Genomic DNA, 20,258 nt, shown 5'->3' with positions numbered 1-20,258 from the left:
CCTTGGATAGACGTATAAAATAGTCAACTTTGCCCTGAATGTATTTTTATATTTTTTAAAAAAAATTAAAAACTTATAAAAGATCGAAGGGATGGAGGGATTTTTTTTAAATTATAAAAAAAAATCACTTAGTCTATAAAAAATTAAAAAATAAATAAAATTAAAATTTTGAATCTACAAGGCATTTTGGTCATTTCACCATAAATAATTGATGAAAACCTAACGGATTGGGCTAATTGTTAGACAACCATTAAAATCAAGAGGTACTTGTGATTTTTCAAATAACGAGAAGGTATTCATAATTATGCAAATATCATGAGAGGTCCTTGTAATTTACCCTACATAATAAATAATCTTATGTTGTCCAATTATACAAACCAAACGGGTTTTCCTACATTTCTTATGTGAAAACAATTTACAAACATCAAAGTACTTATAAACCCTACAAAACTCATTATTTCCATGTAGCATAAAGTCTCACATTGCTTTCAATACTCAAACCTGATGCTTCAACATATATATATATCATCCAGGTATTAAGTTACAGCAACACAGAAGCATTCTTATTGGTTTCAACTACTGAAACATGAACAATGTTTATGACGATTGTGTATAAACAAGTGCTAGCTAGCGGCCTGTGAACTGGGTGATGGAGGCAGTGGCGTTGGAGGTAGACGATCCCGTAGAATTTGAAGTAGTAGTGTCGGCAAAACCCCTATTTCCGTAACTAAAAGAAGGCTTGCTTGGGCCCTTCTGCTCTGCTGATCGGTCGCCTAAGAGCATCACCAGAACTTCAGACATGGTTGGCCTTGATGAAGCTGGAGATTGCGTGCAAGTCAAAGCGATTTCTAGTAGTTTCTTCAATTCTTCGGCCGTGTAGTCGCTTGAATCCAGCGTCTCGTCAACTAGTTTCAAGTGCATCCCAGTCTCATACAATTTCCAAGCCTGTATGGTGGAAATACGGTAGAAAAAATGCAAATATAAATATAGAGTAAATTAATAGAATAATTTTAATATATTTTATTAGAGTTTTGTAAAATAGTTTGCATTTTATTATCTGTCAAAATTATAAGTAAAATATAGATTAAATAAGTAAAACTATATATTTACATCTCTCAAACTATGGACCAGCATTTTGTTCCAGAAAATTATCCAACAATCAGTAAAAATGCAAGCAATCCTCTTGAAATATCATAATGGAGCAAATTAGTTTTCTATAAAAATAAAATAGCAATTAGCTTTCTTTGTTTTTTTTTAAAATGAGGCGATTTTAAAAAACACAGGGATAGATTGTTATTATTTTTTTATAGAGAGATGATATTCCAGAAAATTATCCAACAATCAGTAAAAATGCAAGCAACCCTCTTGAAATATTATAACTGAGCAAATTACTTCTCTATAAAAATAAAATAGCGATTTAGCTTTCTGTGTTTTTTTTTTTTAAATGAGGCGATTTTAAAAAACACAGGGGATGAATTGTTATTATTTTTTTATAGGGAGATAATTTGTTCATTTACAATAGCACATAAAGGTAAATTGCATTAAACCCAATAATCACCTCAATACTATTTTTATTGTAATAAAAAACTAAAAAGAATAAAGCAAAATGAGCTCGAGAAATATATATAACTTTAGGATTTTAATTTTTTGGGAATATTTTCCAAATATGGGAGGATTCATTCATTAATTTTTGTTTGATAAGCGTAGGAATAATTGTACAGTAATTACCTCTTCAAGTAGAAATCCAGTGTCAGAATCAGCGTTCATATCGTTGCTTCTTCGACCGCTGATGATTTCAAGAATTACAACTCCAAAACTGTAGGTGTCAACTTTCTCCGACAAATGTCCAGCGATTGCATATTCTGGTGCTGTATAGCCCCTAATCCACACAACTTTCAAATTCAAATTCAACTACAATTTATTTTCCTTTGCTTTTGTTGGAAAATAATAATCCATAATTCATATATTATCTCAAAAAAAAATTTCATAAATAATTATGTGTATACAGATGTTAATTATATAGATACATGTTGTGGGTCGAATTAATCTTAATTAGAGAAAGCATGTTAATCCAAACATACGGATCAACCTCGTCTACAAGCCCATGCTTTTTATGGATCACAAACACGTTGTCTTCTCATTAATTCAAGATCATCCCACGAACATTTTCAAGATCTACCCTACGTCGGTTCTTGTTCCAAATTTTGTGCACACCAAGAACATACCTTACTCGCCTTGGTAGATCACTACTAGAATAACCCACTCATTTACACACTTCAAATTCAATGAGCTTATGGTGATACTCCAAGGAAAAATGTATAGAGAAAAAGAGAGAGAATTGGAGAGAGTATTGTGATAAACTCATTTTGTATAACGTTTGTGTTTCTTTTTTGACACAACCATATACCCTATTTATAGGTGTACATAATCCTATCCCTAAGAGGAGTCCATATCCCAATACATAATTAGAAGACTACAAACTATATCCTTGATATGGTTTATCCTAAAGGAGTTCTTATCCCAACATGTATTTCAAAGACTCAAACTCTATCTTAAATATTGATGCATATTGAGCCATGGGTCCACTAATCTGACCCAATATCCAACATGTACCACTCATGCATATTTAACTCTATCTCCATGATACTCATCATCTCAACTTCTCAATCTCGCATTCATCCCTTCATACAAGAAATGAGGCGTGCGACCAAGCGATAAGGAACAATGAGCAGAGTTATATTAACTCATTATCGAACTAACATAACCCTACAACTCAACAACTCGTTGTGTACCCCAAACTATGTCCTCGCACTAAATCAAGCATCTCTAGATCCCTCAATAAATAGAGCATACTTAATTCACCAAATATGTATATATGTTGATGACTGGTCAGACATATTCCAACATAATCGCCTGAGCTATGAACAATACACAAATGTATTACCAACTTCGTTTTTCCTCAACCTCTCATACAAATCAACTTGGTCTTGACAACTTTCCTATATATGCTACGACAGACCGAATCACTCATGGCCATTGGATATAATGGTAAAGTAGCGTCATCAAGCTTACACATCATGACATGATCCAAAGTCCTAAAGGATACAAGAAACAATATAGGCTCACACAGTGACGAAGCAGGGACCATTTAGCCACTTCCAATAAGAGGTCGTCTCGAAGCCCATGCAGTATGAATTCATGTTATGATGGAACTCCCACTCAATTTGGGCATGTCACCGCTCTTAACATCATATGAACTTAAATCCAAGCGCTATTCAACCACCTAACTTGCGCACTACCATATAGTCACTCTCTTAATGCCTTCTAGTAGTTTGCATGTTCAGCTGAAAATTAGGCTTTTTATGAAGTGCGGACATATTTTCTCACTAACATGCCTTCACACATACCAAAGCTAAGTGCAAGGAATAAATGATCACACTGCTTATAAAACATGTTGGAGAACAGCTGAATTATGTCCATGTCTCATCAAACATATCTAGTATAGTATACTAGGTCCTCGAACAATATTTGGCGCCTAAAGCATACAACATCTCACATATGTGCATCACAACATGCATCATGACTAGATAATCTTCAATTGGTCCTAGATTACATCCATAGATATCTTATTGATCACTTAATTGCATCTTAATATGCAGGAAGGATCATCTTAATATCTACTCACCATTCTAATTGTTGAGCACTGAACTAGTTGAGCACACATATTGTGCATAAAAAATTCTACAGGGCTTAATCAATTAGTACTCATTAGCATTTCTTTTCTTCTTTCAATTTAAAGGCATCTGATATAACTAAGAACAATGTGATTATGGAGTATCAATAAGGATAGTATAACATGTATACAACCTTAGTATCTGAATAGTAAGTATGTACTATACATTCTCCTTATGTCCATGTGAGAGACAACTGCTCTATTTGGCGATATCTCCATATCACTTTTAGCTATCAAACTTTTTTACCCACATAGCAGTGAGAGCTACATTCTCTCACTATCTTGACATATTCGGTGATCATCTTGATTATCGTTAAGTCTATCAAATGATTGCTTGATGGGATCGATGTTTATCACTGCGTGGCGAATATTTCAAATTATAAATGGAGCTTTCAAGCATGAAACTTGCGCTTGCCCCACTGATTGAATTTACTAGAAGATCCACATTGATCCTGATGTCCACTTCTCATTTGGTTATGTCAACCATCATTATCTAGAATCGCCTAGATGAAAGTGGCGATAGTTGCTATGGTGAATTCAAATAATTTCTAACATTCATGAAAAATGTCTCAAAATTATACCCCTTCAAGTGGGCATAAATAGTTCATCGTCAATTGACCTTTATAAACTATCTACTTTGAACTTAACATTTAGAAACCACATGTTTTCAATGATCTTGCACATAGATAGAAGATCAACCTATCGTCTTAACTTCGTTCTTAGCCATTAGGGTTATCAATTCTCCTTAAGCAATTATCCATTTGAAGTATTAAGTGAAGTCAATTCGCAAAAAACTTGACTCATCAACATCCACATAATAAATATGGAGGATTCCCATTTAGTCTTACATAGATGATGGGTAACATTTTTAATGTTCTCTCCTTATTTATGAAATTTGAAAATCATTATCCTAGTCAGACACTCCCACTGACTTTTGAGTCGCTTCGATGATCTCTTGCAACTGGAGATGAATAAAATATCATCGTTGCAGGAAATAAGCATCTTCCTTCAAAAATCTTTACTCTCGTAGTTAAGATTCCCATTGACCTCACATATCAAAAAGGTTCCTCTTAAAGAATTTATATTGCGCGATTAATTTCTCCATAAGTTGTAATTCATATCTTGTCAATTAGGTACATGTCATATGCTTGCTACCATATTATTAAGAGTTGGAGAACTTTGTAGAGGCACTTCTTCATATTGTAGGATGCACTCAAAAATTGCATCTACCCAAGTAAAATGCAAAGTTATTTTGCGCCAAATAATTTTTAGACAGTTCTAAAAATGGTTCGATCTTCTCTTTTTGCAAGCTCATATAGCTAGTAAAACTCTAGAATCATGATTAGTTTGCAATTCTATATTTCTTCGTATTTGTCTAATATAATCAAACATAATACTCTTGCTTCCTTTCAGTATATAGAACCATAATGTTCACATCCTAGTTATAATTCTCTAGCCTTGTAAAAAAATTGCTAATATTAGCGCTTTTTAACTAGTGAGATGAGATTGTACTGACCAACAGCTTGAGAAATATGATTGGATCATTCAATGCTTCACACTGATCAGTCTGCATGCATTAGTTGACAAGCTTAAAGGTTTTGAATAATCCTTTTATTTTCCAACGAACTCTTTTCGCTCGAAAGAATTCCACAGTGACCTTTAATGAGTAAAACCAAGTGACCTCTAGCTAACATGGTCAATCTCAAGGTCATTATCAAATGACAATAACATTTTAGCAAATGAATAAGTGGTCTCCTTTAGCTAACATGGTCATTATCAAATGAAAATAACATTTTAACGACTGCTCAATGTGGTTGACTTTAGCGAGTAAATCAGGTGGTCTCCTCTAGCTTAACATAATCTTCCTCATGGACGTTGATTTTAGCGAGTTAACCAGGTGGTTTGTTCTAACAATATGGTCATTCTCAAAATCTCATATGCCATCACATACGAATATGAAAGAAAGAAATATAAATGCATGTAAGCCAAAAAATGCATATAGGATAGATACATAAAAACACAACAATTATTTTAGAAGTGCTTTTAACTCAATTAGATTATATCAGGTTACTAGTGCCTTTTGCGAAACTCTTCATACTAGCACCCTTGCTTGTTACATGACTCTTGAAGAGTAGAGCTCATGAGCGTGGGTTGGCACTTAATGCCTCCTCTTGTGCGCTATGCCACAATTTTTTTTTTTTTATTCGCACACAACACCAATAATAGTCATTGATCAATCTCCAAATATGTGCTTGGTCTTATCATATCTACCATCCATCTAAGAAGATATTTGGAGACTCTAGCAAAACAAATAAGAGAGCTTTTAATTTAGTCAAACATCTTCTCAGTTCAACTACGAGCAAAGTTATCAATTTTTCTCATAGCACTATGACATTTGTTAGTGTCACTTACCTATACAAAAGTGATACGATTATCGCTTCGAGGATCAAGTTTTGCACTTCTCATATTACTCTCTGTTTAATCCAACAACACTTAGTTGGTTCAACATAAGCAACAAGTGCATCATTTTTGTATTTCAACTCTAAAGAATCAACCCTAAGTTTGGTGATGTCATTAGTTGAAGATAAAAATCGATATCCATAAGTCAGCTCAATTAGCGAATTAAGGATGACTCTCCAATCACATTTTTCTAGTTTGCAGCTTAACTAACAAAAGCGCAAATTTTACTCGATCCATTATTAATTGTCAGCGTTCAAGTCACGACAATGTAAAGCAATTTTCCATCCTCACCATTAATTGACATAAATAAAATGATGAATAAATCTAAAATATCTAGATTTTTCACAAAAATTAGCACTGATCTTTATATTTTATTCTAGGTCCAAGTAAATAATTTTTTTTTTATTTCCCCAGCAAAATCGAAAATTTCGTGCTCAACTAGTAAACATCTTCCACTAAGTAAAAGTTATAATAAACTATTTACTGATCATGAATAAAATAACTCCATGTCAATAAAAAAGTGTCACATGCATGCAATGTGCAATATGAATAAAGCAAAAATAAAATTAGCCCCGCGTGGGCTACACTAACATTTGGTGCATCATGTTGAGATAATTTGGCCCTATAGTGATAAATAGTGAAACATATCCCCAATAAAAAATAATATATGGCCTCCAAAAAATTGGTCTAAGAAATACGTTCTCTCTCTAAAAAAAAAAAGTAAAATTATATTGATATAAGGCCCACTACATCAATCTAGAAAAAAATGGGGATACCACTTTAATTACCATTATTATCACAAATTATTTCCACAATATCGAATACTCACATAAAACATGAGCAACCAAATATTAATGCCTATATATTAATATGACAAAAAAAATTTATTGCACATATTCTAAATAAAGATTGCAATAAACACATTGTTATACAATTATCAGTGCATGCATAAAAGTAATAAGAGCATTATTCGCAACAAAAAAATTTGCAATCAAATGGACATGCTTTAATGTAATGAGAGCATTCATTAGCATATTTGTGTCACAAAAAATTATGCTAGCATATCATAAATAAACTGTAATTAAATAATCACATTTGATATAAATTACGATTACAAAATATCGTAATAAAAAATAAAGGCACAAATTGCAATCATCAATATTGCAATAAAAATCAAAATAGCATAAATTAATATAACAATTAATAAAAACACATATTTTTGCAACCAACCCCCCATCAACGCACAATCAATGCTCAATCAAAGCTCGGTTAACACAACCTTAGTTGGATCATGGATGGGCGTCAACTTAGCGCCACACAGGCGCTGACTGTGCACAAGTGTATTCAGTCAGCGCACAGTCAGCAGCATGTTGGCACTCGGTAAGCGCTAACTCAACAACCAGTGCCGGTGACCTTCTCCTGTGACTTCACCAGTCAAATTTCGACGAATGTGTGTTTTTAGACGAAAACTTTAAAATCATATCTCATTCATTTTGAACCCATTTTCAATGATTCATACACCATTTCGAACCTCTTTTCATGCTTTACAACATAACATAAAAAATATTTGATAAGAACCACAGAATCAGGTTCGATTGTTTGGTCAAAGAAAGCAGATTAAAATTAGGGTTTGATATTACTCAAAAACCACTATTCGACTTTCACCAATTTAATCACATGATCTACACATGGTGAAAAAATCAACGAAAAATTTCATGCTTTCATGTTTAAAACGAATTTTGCGTAATAATAGCATAAAAATTTTCGTGATCAATCAGGCAATTCTACCGAGACTAAGCCATAGTGGCTCTGATACCACTATTGGATAATAATAATCTATAATTCATATATATATATATATATATATATATTATCTCACAAATAAATCTCGCATAGAATTAAATGATTATGTGCACACAAATGTTAATCATATAGACACATAATTGTGGATCAAATTAACCTTAACTAGCGGAAGCATGTCGATCCACACATACGGATCAACCTCATCTACAAGCTCATGTTTTTTATGGATTACGAGCACATCGTCTTTTTTGTTGATTCGAGGTCACCCCACATCTTCAAGATCTACCCTAAGTCGGATGTTGCTCCAAATCTTTTGCACATCACAAATATACCTTACTCACCTTGGTGGATCACTATTAGAGTAATCCATTAATTTACACACCTCAAATCCAAGGAGCTTATGGTGATGCTCCAAGGAAGAATGTAGAGAGAAAAAGAGAGAGAGAGAGAGAGAGAGAGAGAGAGAGATAATTGGAGAGAATATTGTGATCAACTTATTTTGTATCAGGTTTGTGTTTGTGTTTCTTTTTTTATCACAATCATGTACCCTATTTATCGGTGTACATAACTGTATCCCTAAGACAAGTCTATGTGCCAATACATAATTGGAAGACTACTCTATCCTAGATTGGGTTTATCACAGAGGACTCCTTATCCTAACATGTATATGGGAGACTCAAACTCTATCTCAAATATGGATGCATATTAGGCTACGAGTCCACTAACCTGACTCAATATCCAACACTTTCTAATACTTTAGATAGAAAAACACTTCTACTAACATAGAATATAGGGGTTCAACACTTGTAGTTTTCTGCTTTATAAAATTTTTAAAATGATTTTAAAATTGAAAAAACTCAACACATTTAGTTCCATATATACGTAAAAAAGAGGACTAAATATGTCTAGCTTTCTTAATGTAATAACTATTCTAAAAATTTCATAAAGTAAAAGACGAAATGCGTCGACTTTTCTCAATTTTTGGATCATTTCGAAAATTCTATGAAGCAGAGGACCAAACGAGTTACTTTTTCTAGTTTCCAAGCTATTTCGGAAAATCTCATAAAACTGAAGACTAAAACTATTGAACACCTGTCCTATGAGACTAAAAGTGTAAATTTTTCATGGTTCTAGGAACAATTTGCTGACCCTTAGATGAAATGTAGGTAAGAACTAACAATAAAGGGTGAATAGCAATTTACCCTTTTGTGATATTGAAAATGAGAAAATTACCTCTTTATGAAAAAATAACAATTTACCCTCTTGCTTTTTAAATTGAAACATTTTACCTCATTGTCCAGTGACGTAAATTGCTTCATTTTGAAAAACATAGGAAGATAAATTCTTGTAGTTTAAAAAACAGAGAGAGATGAATTGCTATTTTTTTTTTCTTAGGGATGTAATTTGCTCATTTACAATATCACAAAGGGGATCAGATAGGTAATTAAGTGGCTGAAGCTGATGATCTTACAGTGTCCCTGCAAATTTAGTGCTGACATGACTCTGATTCTCAGGTAGAAGCCTCGCCAACCCGAAATCAGCAATCTTGGTCTGAAAATCATCGTCCAGAAGAATGTTGCTAGGCTTTATATCTCGATGTATGATGCATTCATGGTACTGTTCGTGCAAATACGCAAGACCCCTCGCTGTCCCAAAAATTATATTATATCGTTGTTTCCAGGTGAGCGCTCCTCGCTTGTCGCCTATACATCAGTCCCGCGGAACAAACAAATAATTAGTTTAAAACGTTCAATTGTGGAATTTGTCATGCTTCAAAGTACTATATATATATATGCTACTGGGGGCCTTCAAATATTTTTAGTCTTATAATTATGACATTTTGGTACTTTTAATCTATATCTTTTTAAAATTATAAAATAGTCTTATAACTTTGTGACATTTCGCAAATTTGATCCTACGGTATCGGAATTTACAATAATTGTCGGAATAAATCATGTGTCCCTCGCAATTTTAATATTTTTATTCTTTATCTTTTTAAAGATTGCCGTTGAGGTGCACATGATTTAGTTTGGCGACTTTTGCAAAATCCAGCACTGAAAGGACCAAAATTATAAATTATAAAAAAGCTATAGGATTCTTTTGTAATTCTAAAAAAATAAAGGATAAAAATATCAAACTATCAAAATTAAAGGACCAAAAATATATTTAAGCCTTCTATTGAATTTACGAGCGCATTTTGATGAGTTGTTGATTTTACCGTATAAAAATCTGTCCAGGCTGCCATTGGCCATGTACTCATAAACAAGCAGCAGCTCCGATCCTTTGCTGCAGTATCCTAAGAGACGGACAAGATTGCGATGATGAACATTGCTTATAAGCCTAACTTCAGTCTCGAAATCTGCCTTTGCTCTGCCAGAACTGATGTCCAATTTCTTCACTGCAATGATATTTCCATTCTTTAAGGTCGCCTGTCAAATGAAACAACCTTTACTCAAAAAACTGTTTTATGTATTTTTGTGTGTGAAATTAGTTGATACGTGATTAATCACTCTTTATGAACAGTATACCAACTGCTGACCAAGTCTATCATATTTGCAACACAGTGAAATTATATTTTTAGTCGCATAGGATAGGGGGTTCAACGCTTTTAATTGGGATCTCTAAAATGACCCCAAAATGAAAAAATTCGACATACGTCCATACAAATAGACGACAAAGACACGTGCAATGTACATGTTCATTAGCTTGATTGCTCACACAATTAATGACGGACACGAACACACGCATCACACATATCCTTGCCGTCTATTTCTTTATTACATAAGTTTAAATGTGTCGGATTTTCTTAATTTTTGAACTATTTTAAAATTCTATAAAGGCGACTAAAAATGAGGAAAAGCATAATTTTATATGCAATATGATTTGTTCAAATTTGATCAGACTCAATCTAAGCTAGAGTTTTCAAGTATGTATCTACCTTATATACATCTCCAAAACCTCCTTCTCCGAGTTTATTTTCCTCGCTAAAATTGTTTGTTGCAGCTTTCAAATCCTTGTAGCTGTAGATGTTTGGGCCTTGGAGTTCAGTTGCTCCTAAAATATTACCTGGAGAAGGCAGAAATATTCGTTGTGCTAAGCAAGTAAAGGAAATTAACAAATCATACATGCATGAATTGAAAAATTCTTACCCAAATTAGGTTCGACGGAACAAAATTAATCACAAAGCAAGAGTGATCCACTTGTGGTGTAATTGGGTAGTTTTTCTAAACCATACACCAATCACACTACAAGTGTATCGTACTGGCCATATAACTAGTTCAAATCTGACCAAACTCGATTTGAGTTAGAATTTTTCGAATAATGCATGCAAGTGAAGCTAAATCACCTCTTAGAGTTGCCTTGGGCTTTCTTGAGAACTTGTACCATAAGAAGAAAGCAAGCAAAATTAGGACAAGACCTCCACCTCCTACCACTCCTCCAATAATTGCTTTTTTCTTGCTGGAATCCCCTGAAAATACAAATATCATCAACCCTAACTCACTTTCTTTTTGTAAAGCATAAGACTTTGTTCTTAGCTTAGCCACCATCGAGAAGAAGAAATGATCATCCGACAAATTAAGAAGCTAGACGATACATAGTTTCCATTGATTATCCAATACAGCGCATGTAATAGAAAAAACAAAAGAACATTAGAAAACTTTTGACGGAGCCAATAGAAGACTGGACAGGGTTTTTAGCCCCTTCAGACAGAAATCTCAAATTTTATAGAAAATTACATGCATTTAAATTTCACCCCCTTCAAGATTGAAAGATAGATACAAGTGTGGGTGCTTTTTCAGAGTTCTTAAAATGTTTTGATTTTTGTATTTTTGGTATTAGTGTAAGATAAATAAAATAAAATTAAGGGTTATTAATTACACTTAAACTTTATTTAAAAATATTTGTACTTTTCTACAAAAAAGTTTTAAATTTATACTAATTGATAACTCTTAAACTTTATTTAAAAATTGTACTTTTCTACAAAAAAAAAGTTTTAAATTTATACTTACACCTCTTTCGAAAATTCTCAATTTACACTTGACCCTCTTTCATAATTAGTGTTTGGATAAAGAATGCTGGTAAGTAAAAAAGTATTACAGAAATTTTTAATTTTGCCCCTCATTTGACATTGTCATATATATTTTTATACTTATAAAGAAATCAATGTAATATATATATATATGGAGTGAGGATAGTATCATTACATTTGTTCTTCATGAGTACAAAAATTATTACACGAAAACATTAAATGACGAATAAAACTAGAAATTTATGCAATTTTTTAATTAATGTCAACATTGTTCCGAATCAAAAAGAGAATCAGGTGTAAATAGTGAATTTTTATATAAGCTATAAGTGTAATTTCAAAAAAAAATTGAGGGGAACATGTAATTTTACATTTCCAGAAAGAGTCTACTTGCAATTAACCCTAAAGCCAAATTATACTGAATGGTGTGTATTGTAAATACATATATAAACGTTCTAGACACTTTTAGCATTCTTCAGAATTAGAGGAAAAAAATTGAAAAGAAAGGAAGCACATTTTGATTCTGTCTGTCGTTCTGTAAATTATATACTCAAAGAAGCCAGCAGAAGACAGTAATTAGCATTCATCAGCAAACACAGCATAAATGGGAAAAATGCAAGCAATCCTCCTGTAATATAGTAATTTACCTCCATATATGTTTTTAAAATACAACAATGTACCATCCTTTGTTTTTTAAATGAAACTATTTACTTTCTTAAACAAGAAGGTAAATTGCTTTATTTTTAAAAGTATAGAGAGGTAAATTGCTATATCTTTTTGGGATGATAATTGCTATTCACCACAGCATAATAATAGAGTTAATTAGCAGTGTCACATCAATTTATTACCTTCTCCTCGTAGGAAAGGTGTGATGTCCACAGTCTGATTATCAGCAAAGAAGGGTGTGTCCGAATATCTAAGAAAGCATGCTGCATCGATAGCCCTTCCATCAGCATCCGGTAAGCAGCCCTGTATGTTTTTATGTGCCACAGTCAGGCAATCCAGGCAGCCGCTCGGGGTTACCGTTTCAGCGCATTGTGCCACCCCGTAGATTGTTAAGTTGCCGCCGACAGTGACTTCCCTCCTAGTTGCTGCAAAATAGCGGTTAATCCTAGGAGTTGCGACTTCAAGATCCGTTAGCAATGTCTGTCCCGCTGCGCCGAACGCGGCCGGCTGAGGTGCGGTTCGGTTGCCGCATATTTGAATGTTTCCGGGGAGGGTCGTGTCGTCGTAGAAGTTGTTGCTCTCATACCTTTGAGTGAAAAATTATCATGTAGATAGGAGACTATAGATGAAAATTCGAATACTTGGGGTTGGATCTAAATTCAATGGTATTTTTTATTTCATTTAATATATATATATATATATAGGTTTATATGTATCTTTTAGACTCGTAATTTAAGTTATTTAATGTTTTCACCCTTTAACTTTTTTTAATAACATTTTGGTCGTATATTTTTTTTAATTTCAGTGATTTTGGGTCTTTCTATTTTCGTAGGAGTTCATCCTTCTCGTCGAAAAAATATATGCGCCTTTCACATGACATTTTAAAAATTGAAGTTTTTGTTCGTATTAGCCCATTTTCTGCCAACACTTTTGGTTTTTTTAACTTTTTAGGATAGCATTTGGTTTTGCATCTATTTAATTTACACAATTTCAGTTCTTTTTCGCTGGAGTTCACCCTTCTCGTCATTGGAGGTGAACTCCGACGAACAAAAATACTCTAATTTTGAAAATTTTCATTCTTTTTATTTACAGAAAAAAATTATAGACGTGATATGTATATAGTAATCAAATACAAGATAAAATAAAATTTAACATAAAAAATTGAATTCCAATTTGTGAATGCACATGTATATCTATATATATATATACGTATATATATATAGTCCAAAAGATACATACCAAACTAAGTTAAATTCTTATATTAGTAAAAACGAAAATTTTTTAATTAATTATCATCAAAATCTGTGAAAGTACGTACATTTATAAACGTTTGATAATACTTACACAAACTCATTTAAAATGCATCTGATTCATAGTATTTTCTTTCGAATTTAATATTTCTAACTTGCATTAAAATTGTAAAATATATCTATAATATGTATAAGTATTATTAATTCTAAATTACTTTGGCAAAATCATTTTAGTATTTAAGAACTTAGTAATTGCATATATATATATATATGCCTCCTAAATCTTATATTCTATGTCTTTTATTTATATATATTTTCAAACGTACGAGCTTCGTTATGTGGTTATCAGAATCATATATGAACAATTATTATTTAACTAATTGGATTTTTTATTTTAAGTTTTGTCATAAAATACTTTTTTAAGTAAAATAAGTGACGTAATCTTTGTACACGGTCTACATATATTAATTAGAATAAAATAAGCAAAACAATTTTTATATCTTTTTCCACAGGATAGGATAGTCTTTTTTTTTTTTTTTTAAGAAACACATGCAGACGGATGTGGAGAGCTTTTCGGGGTACAGGATAAGATAGTCTGTGTGGGGTATTTTTATAATTATATAGAAATAAAAGAATTTATATAAATGAATTATAGATTAGAGTGGGTAGATATAAGTACCGAAAATTTTAACTTATCCTTCCAAGTTGCAGAAAATGTCCTAAAATGAAAATGTCCTAAAAACTCCACATAGTACACGACAAAGGTAAAATACAATGGATTGCTAAAGACTAGTGTTCAAATTTGAAGTATTCTATTGGTTCATGACTTCAAGGTGGATTTTTGGCCTGCTGAAGTGGAAAAGATACCGGGTAAATTATATTTTTCTATTTAAATTATATTTATTTTTTGTTTAATATTTTTTTATGTCAATTTATTATATCAATTTTATAAAATTTGTATGTTGTTATATGTGATAGTTTTTCAATCGATTTTTCTGTCAGAAAATCTTCACGTGTACTGCACATGTAATATTTAGGAATAATTACATTTTTCTCCTCTGAAATTTGGTGTAATTACACATAGACCTATTGTAGGTTGGGGATTACATCTAGCACCCCTGAAATTTGCTTCCGTCTAACAAATACATCCCCATATTAGTCAAAATCCACTGAATTTGCTGATATTAACAAAAAAACTGAATGAAAATATGATATTTACTCTTGATTGACTTACATCTGATTTATTGCAGGTCAAATAATTTTTTTCAAATTAAATTACCTTATAACGGTGAAAATACACCTCGTCACATGCATTAATGTGTAAAGACGTATGGGAGTAATTTGATTAATAAAAAAATAAATTAACCTACTATATATCAATTATAAATTAATCGAAAATAAATATAGAGTTTTTTTAATATTTTTAGTAATATCAGCAAATTAGACTAACAGAGAGACTTATTTATTAAGCGAAAGCAAATATCAGGAATGCTATAATTTTTCCTACTTCATGATGTCTATGTATAATTACATCAAACTTTAGGAGAATAGAGTGTAATTATCCCTAATATTTAAGAATAGTGTATGGACAAAATATCACGTGCAACGCATATGATATTTTCTTTCAATAAAAAAAATTTATCAAAAAGTGGTCATATATAATAAATTATAAATTTCACAGAGTTAATATGATAAATTAATACAAAAAAAATTAAATAATAAAATATAAAAATAGATATAATTCATATTAAATATATAACTGATAAATGGTAGATTGAACCTTCACCAGATAATCAGAGTGAAATTGACATTTTCCGCAGTGGAGAACTTTCCTTATGATATGAGATGATGGTCATGATACTAACCAAAACAGTTGACCTCTAAGCCGCTAGTTGACTTCTTAGTTCATTGGTTCTAGAAATATTATATAATAAACAATCCAGCACAAATTAAAAGATAAAATAATTCAGAATTTTTTTTAATGATTTCATATAAAAAAAATAAAATTAATTGATTTAAATTTAAAATATTTGGATTCCTTTTAAAGTTATAATTATTGCCTTAAAAATACTAAATGAAATTATGGTACGTTTAAATGATAGAATTTGGATTTGAATCGAACAATTAAAATTTTTTTTTCAAATTATGCTATCTCCCAAATCCGTCGATCCATACAGAATCTTAGGCCGCATTTGGATTCATGGATTTTGAATTTGAGGGAATGCTTTAGACAAAAAAATTTCAAATGATTCAATATTAGAAAATTTTTAAATTCACCGAGATTAAACGAAATGTAGGGATTTTTTTTAGAATCATCCTTATAAATTTAGAGAATTTGTTATAAAAAATTCGAAATTCGTAATTTCAAATCCAGCACTCCAAACGCAGTGTTAAAAAGAATCTTTTTTTTGAAAAAATAAAATTTTATTTTTGATGTCTCATAAATAATAAAATTAAGATGAGAGGAAATATAATAGTAATTGATGGCATGTGTTTTTCAATCCAAGGAATTTTAATAGGGTGGAGTGGACCCCATGAGTGTGAGATATTTTGTCATCAACTTTAATACTGCGGGCCGGCTGCAAAATGTTGTGGAGGAACATTGACCATGTGGGTCCCATAACATGGCTTAACAAAATGAATAGTGAAAAATGCAAGTATTCCCTTGTGATATCGTAAATGAATAAATTATCATTTTATAAAAAAATAAATAGCGATTTATTTTCTTATATTTTCTAAAATACAATGATTTACCTTTCAATATTTTTTTAAAATGAAGCATATTACCTCCCTGTACAATAAGGTAAAAATTGCTTTATTTTAAAAAACATAGAGGAATAAATTACTATATTTTTTTTCATAGGAGGGCAATATTCAATATAATAGGGAGATAAATTACTATTCACCTTAAATGGATTAGATGTACATATGAATGACATATATTTATTAATTTTAAAAATCAAATAGGATAAATCATAATCAACTTTTAGCAAATTTTTTGTTATTATTTTTTTATTTTTGAAAAAATTAAAATTATTTTTTAAAGTTAACACTCTTCTAATAAATATTTTTTCATGATATCTTATTATATGGGGTATTTATTAGACGATCACACATTAATCTCAACGTAGCATTTTTATATTTTTTCAAATACTAATGAGTATTTTGTAATTATGACAAATTTTAATAAAACACGTTATAATTCACCCAATAAATATGTACAAGTTATTCGTCTATTTGGTATACTGTGCATGCACCAACCAATAAAGTCTTGATTGAGTAGTAAGGTGGAGGTCTCACAATCAAAAAGTTGTAGATTTGAGTCTCACTAATACGGGTATTTACTCTAAATATTAATATTAATTTAAAATTATCGATATATTAAATTAATATTTAAATTTAAATATAATAAATAATATAATCATGACTCAAATCTTACTAAAAAAATATCTCAATATATTGCCCACCAAATACGACATCTACAAGACCGCTCCCGACCTATGTATTGCCCGTGAACGCGTCCTCTAGTGTTTTCCTTTTTGGACACGGCAATAATTTAGACCGGACCTACTCTGTTTTGGGAAATTTAGAAATGAGTCCCCTAGTTATGAGAATTTTCTCTTAGACACCTTAGATATTTGCAATTAGACCCCATATCACATGTGGGGAATATGAGAAAACATTGACACATATATGAAGCAATAAAAATTAAATTTTTATCTATATTAATATGAAAAAAAATCACTCATAAACGACGATTTATGATATTATAATATTAATTTTTTTATTATCTCGGTAATAGCATTTAGTTGCCTTTGTTTTTTTTTTTTTTAATGTGTTGGTTTATATATTTTATTTTTATTAATAATATACATTTAAAAAATTATTCATTATATACACGGGGTACAACGCATCATGATGACTAACACCAATAAGTCATAGTTTTTAATACTTTCTACAATTAATTCTACATATTTCTAAGTTTTTCCTCCTCTATATATTAAGTTTTAAATTTAAGTTAATAAGAATTTAAAATACTAATTACATTTTCTTTCATTAAATAGTAAAAAGATATATATTTTAAAAATATTTTGGCAACTACGTTTTCTTTTAGATTCTCAAGTATTTTCAAAATTATTTTTAAATAACCCAAATTCATATTGCTCTTGAAAACAAATTCAATATATATTTTAATTTTTAGGATTAATTACACTTACACATCTGAATATGTTAAATTATACTTTTTACAAAAAAGTTGAATTTATACTTACGCCCCCCCTTGAAAATTCTCAATTTGCACCAACCAGTTGACCCCCTTTCGTTAGCGTTTGGGCAAAAAATACTGACGAAAGCAGAGAAAAATATATAAAATTCTAATTTTATCCCTCATTTATCACATTTATGTATATTTTGGTACTCATAATGGGATAAATATAATATATATATATATATAACATGAATTTGACATTCTTATATTTTTTTCTTCATAAATACAAAATTATTACATGAAAACATTAAATAATGAGTAAAACTAAAAATTTATGCTCTTTTTTTTTTATTAATATCAATATTTTTCATCCAAATCCTAATAAAAGATGGTCAAATATATACAATAAATTTTCAGAGAAGGTTTATAAGTGTAATTTTAAAAACTTTTTTGGAGAAATTATAATTTTATATATTTAGAGGGGTACGCGAAAAAAAACAATAATTTTAATCTTTTTTCGCCTAAATTCTGGATTCTTAACACAACATTCATATGCATAAAGTAAGAAGCAATTATTAAATATTTATAAAAATGATAATACCTGAGGAAACAGCCGTCGTAGATGACCCGAGCTCCGTTCGCGGCGGAGCAGTTTCTGATCTGAGACACGGCGGCGTCGAAGCAGGCCAAACAATCCGGTTCCGAGAGGTAATTTCTGCACTGCACCATGGCGTAAACCGGGTCCGATGACCTCTCCTGCTGCGCGGTGGCGAACCGCCTCCCCCCGCCGTTCGACAGTTGAGATCTCAGGTCGGAGAAGGTGGCGTTCAGGTTCCTGAAAAAGTCAGCTATGTTGGTAGCATTGTACTGGCTGCATCCCCTGTTCAGAAGATTCGTCTGCGGCTGCGAATTCGCCGGCGGCCACCACGTCGTCGACACGGCGGCCGCCACGAATAAAAGGCGGAGCAACCAGGGCCACCACCCCCTGGTTTCCATAGTTGATGAGTAGTTGGAAATATGAACGAATTAGCAATTCATTTATAGTGCTCCATGTTTCTTTTTCGGGTTTTATGGGTGGTAGTTTTGGCGACGGATTTGAGGAACCTTCCGCTGACCTGAGTGTTGACTGTGCAATGCAAATTTGTGGTGTACGCGTGGGATGAAATATCCATCCAGAATGCGTCTTCATCTTTTCGTCACTTGTGTTTGGCGGTACCCAACACAGCATTTAGTTTTTATAATTAAATGATGTGGCACGTTGTTTCTACATATACATAATGGATAAAATTTTTATATACTTTAAAATATGTTAGAATTAATATTATAAATAAAATAAAATATATAGATCAATACATTACATTAAAAATAAAAAAGAAGAAAGAAAGAAAATATTAATTTATCAATTAATTTAAAGTTTAGAAAGTTAAATAAGTTAGTTATTTTATCGGTAGAAGGGCATTTTTCGTTGGCAAAAAATTGATGTAATGGTGTTATTAACTGTCATTTATAAGTATGCAACGCCTTTTCTTTTTATATATTATAGATTATTAATTGCTTAATTTTGTTAAAATTAAGTCACTAAAAAAAATTAATTATTTCCTACACTATATCACTGTGGCTTAAAAATCATATTAAATCAATATTATCTACCACGATAAAACAAAATCGACAAAAGAAATTAAATTTTAACCATTGTTAATCAAAATTCGCTACGATTTTACATATGGTCAGAATATTCGTCATAATTTTTTGTTGTAGCAAATATTTTGAAATTGTTTACAGAAACAACGGGGGTTAATATTTGTTGCACATAAGTGGTTAATTAGAAATTTTTTATTTTTATTTATGATAATTAATTATAATTAAAAAAACCATATTTTTTGTACTGTGATTGGTTTAAGGTGGAATTTATTTAGTATGGCTTTTTGAATTTTGGAAAAGTTTAATCCGACAATAATTGATTCCCTTATTGGGTTTGACTTTTGAGTCTTTGTATTAGTAAAGTTAAAATCAATAGTGGTAGAGGATTAAGAATTTGATTCATCAAATAATTATAGAATCATAAGAATTACAATAGTATCTAATTGATTCTTGTGATATTTTAATGATTTG

General features: G+C 31.2%; 1 protein-coding gene across 1 annotated transcript; it reads right to left on the bottom strand.

Moving 5' to 3' along the window:
* Positions 1 to 482: 482 nt before the first annotated feature.
* On the bottom strand, positions 483 to 19,284 carry LOC105167793 (cysteine-rich receptor-like protein kinase 2). Its single transcript, XM_011087607.3, has 8 exons — positions 18,748 to 19,284; positions 12,872 to 13,275; positions 11,343 to 11,465; positions 10,935 to 11,062; positions 10,215 to 10,425; positions 9,468 to 9,699; positions 1,729 to 1,879; positions 483 to 945 (listed from the first exon to the last, which is right to left on the bottom strand). Exons 1-8 carry the CDS (start codon positions 19,140 to 19,142, stop codon positions 628 to 630), a joined length of 1,962 nt encoding a protein of 653 aa, XP_011085909.2. The 5' UTR covers positions 19,143 to 19,284; the 3' UTR covers positions 483 to 627.
* Positions 19,285 to 20,258: the final 974 nt, after the last annotated feature.

The sequence above is a fragment of the Sesamum indicum genome, linkage group LG8 (genome assembly GCF_026168435.1).
Source record: "Sesamum indicum cultivar Baizhima isolate 11 linkage group LG8, ASM2616843v1, whole genome shotgun sequence".
Taxonomy (NCBI): domain Eukaryota; kingdom Viridiplantae; phylum Streptophyta; class Magnoliopsida; order Lamiales; family Pedaliaceae; genus Sesamum; species Sesamum indicum.
Note: the sequence above shows the minus strand (reverse complement) of the source record. Positions and strands in the feature narration are given on the sequence as shown.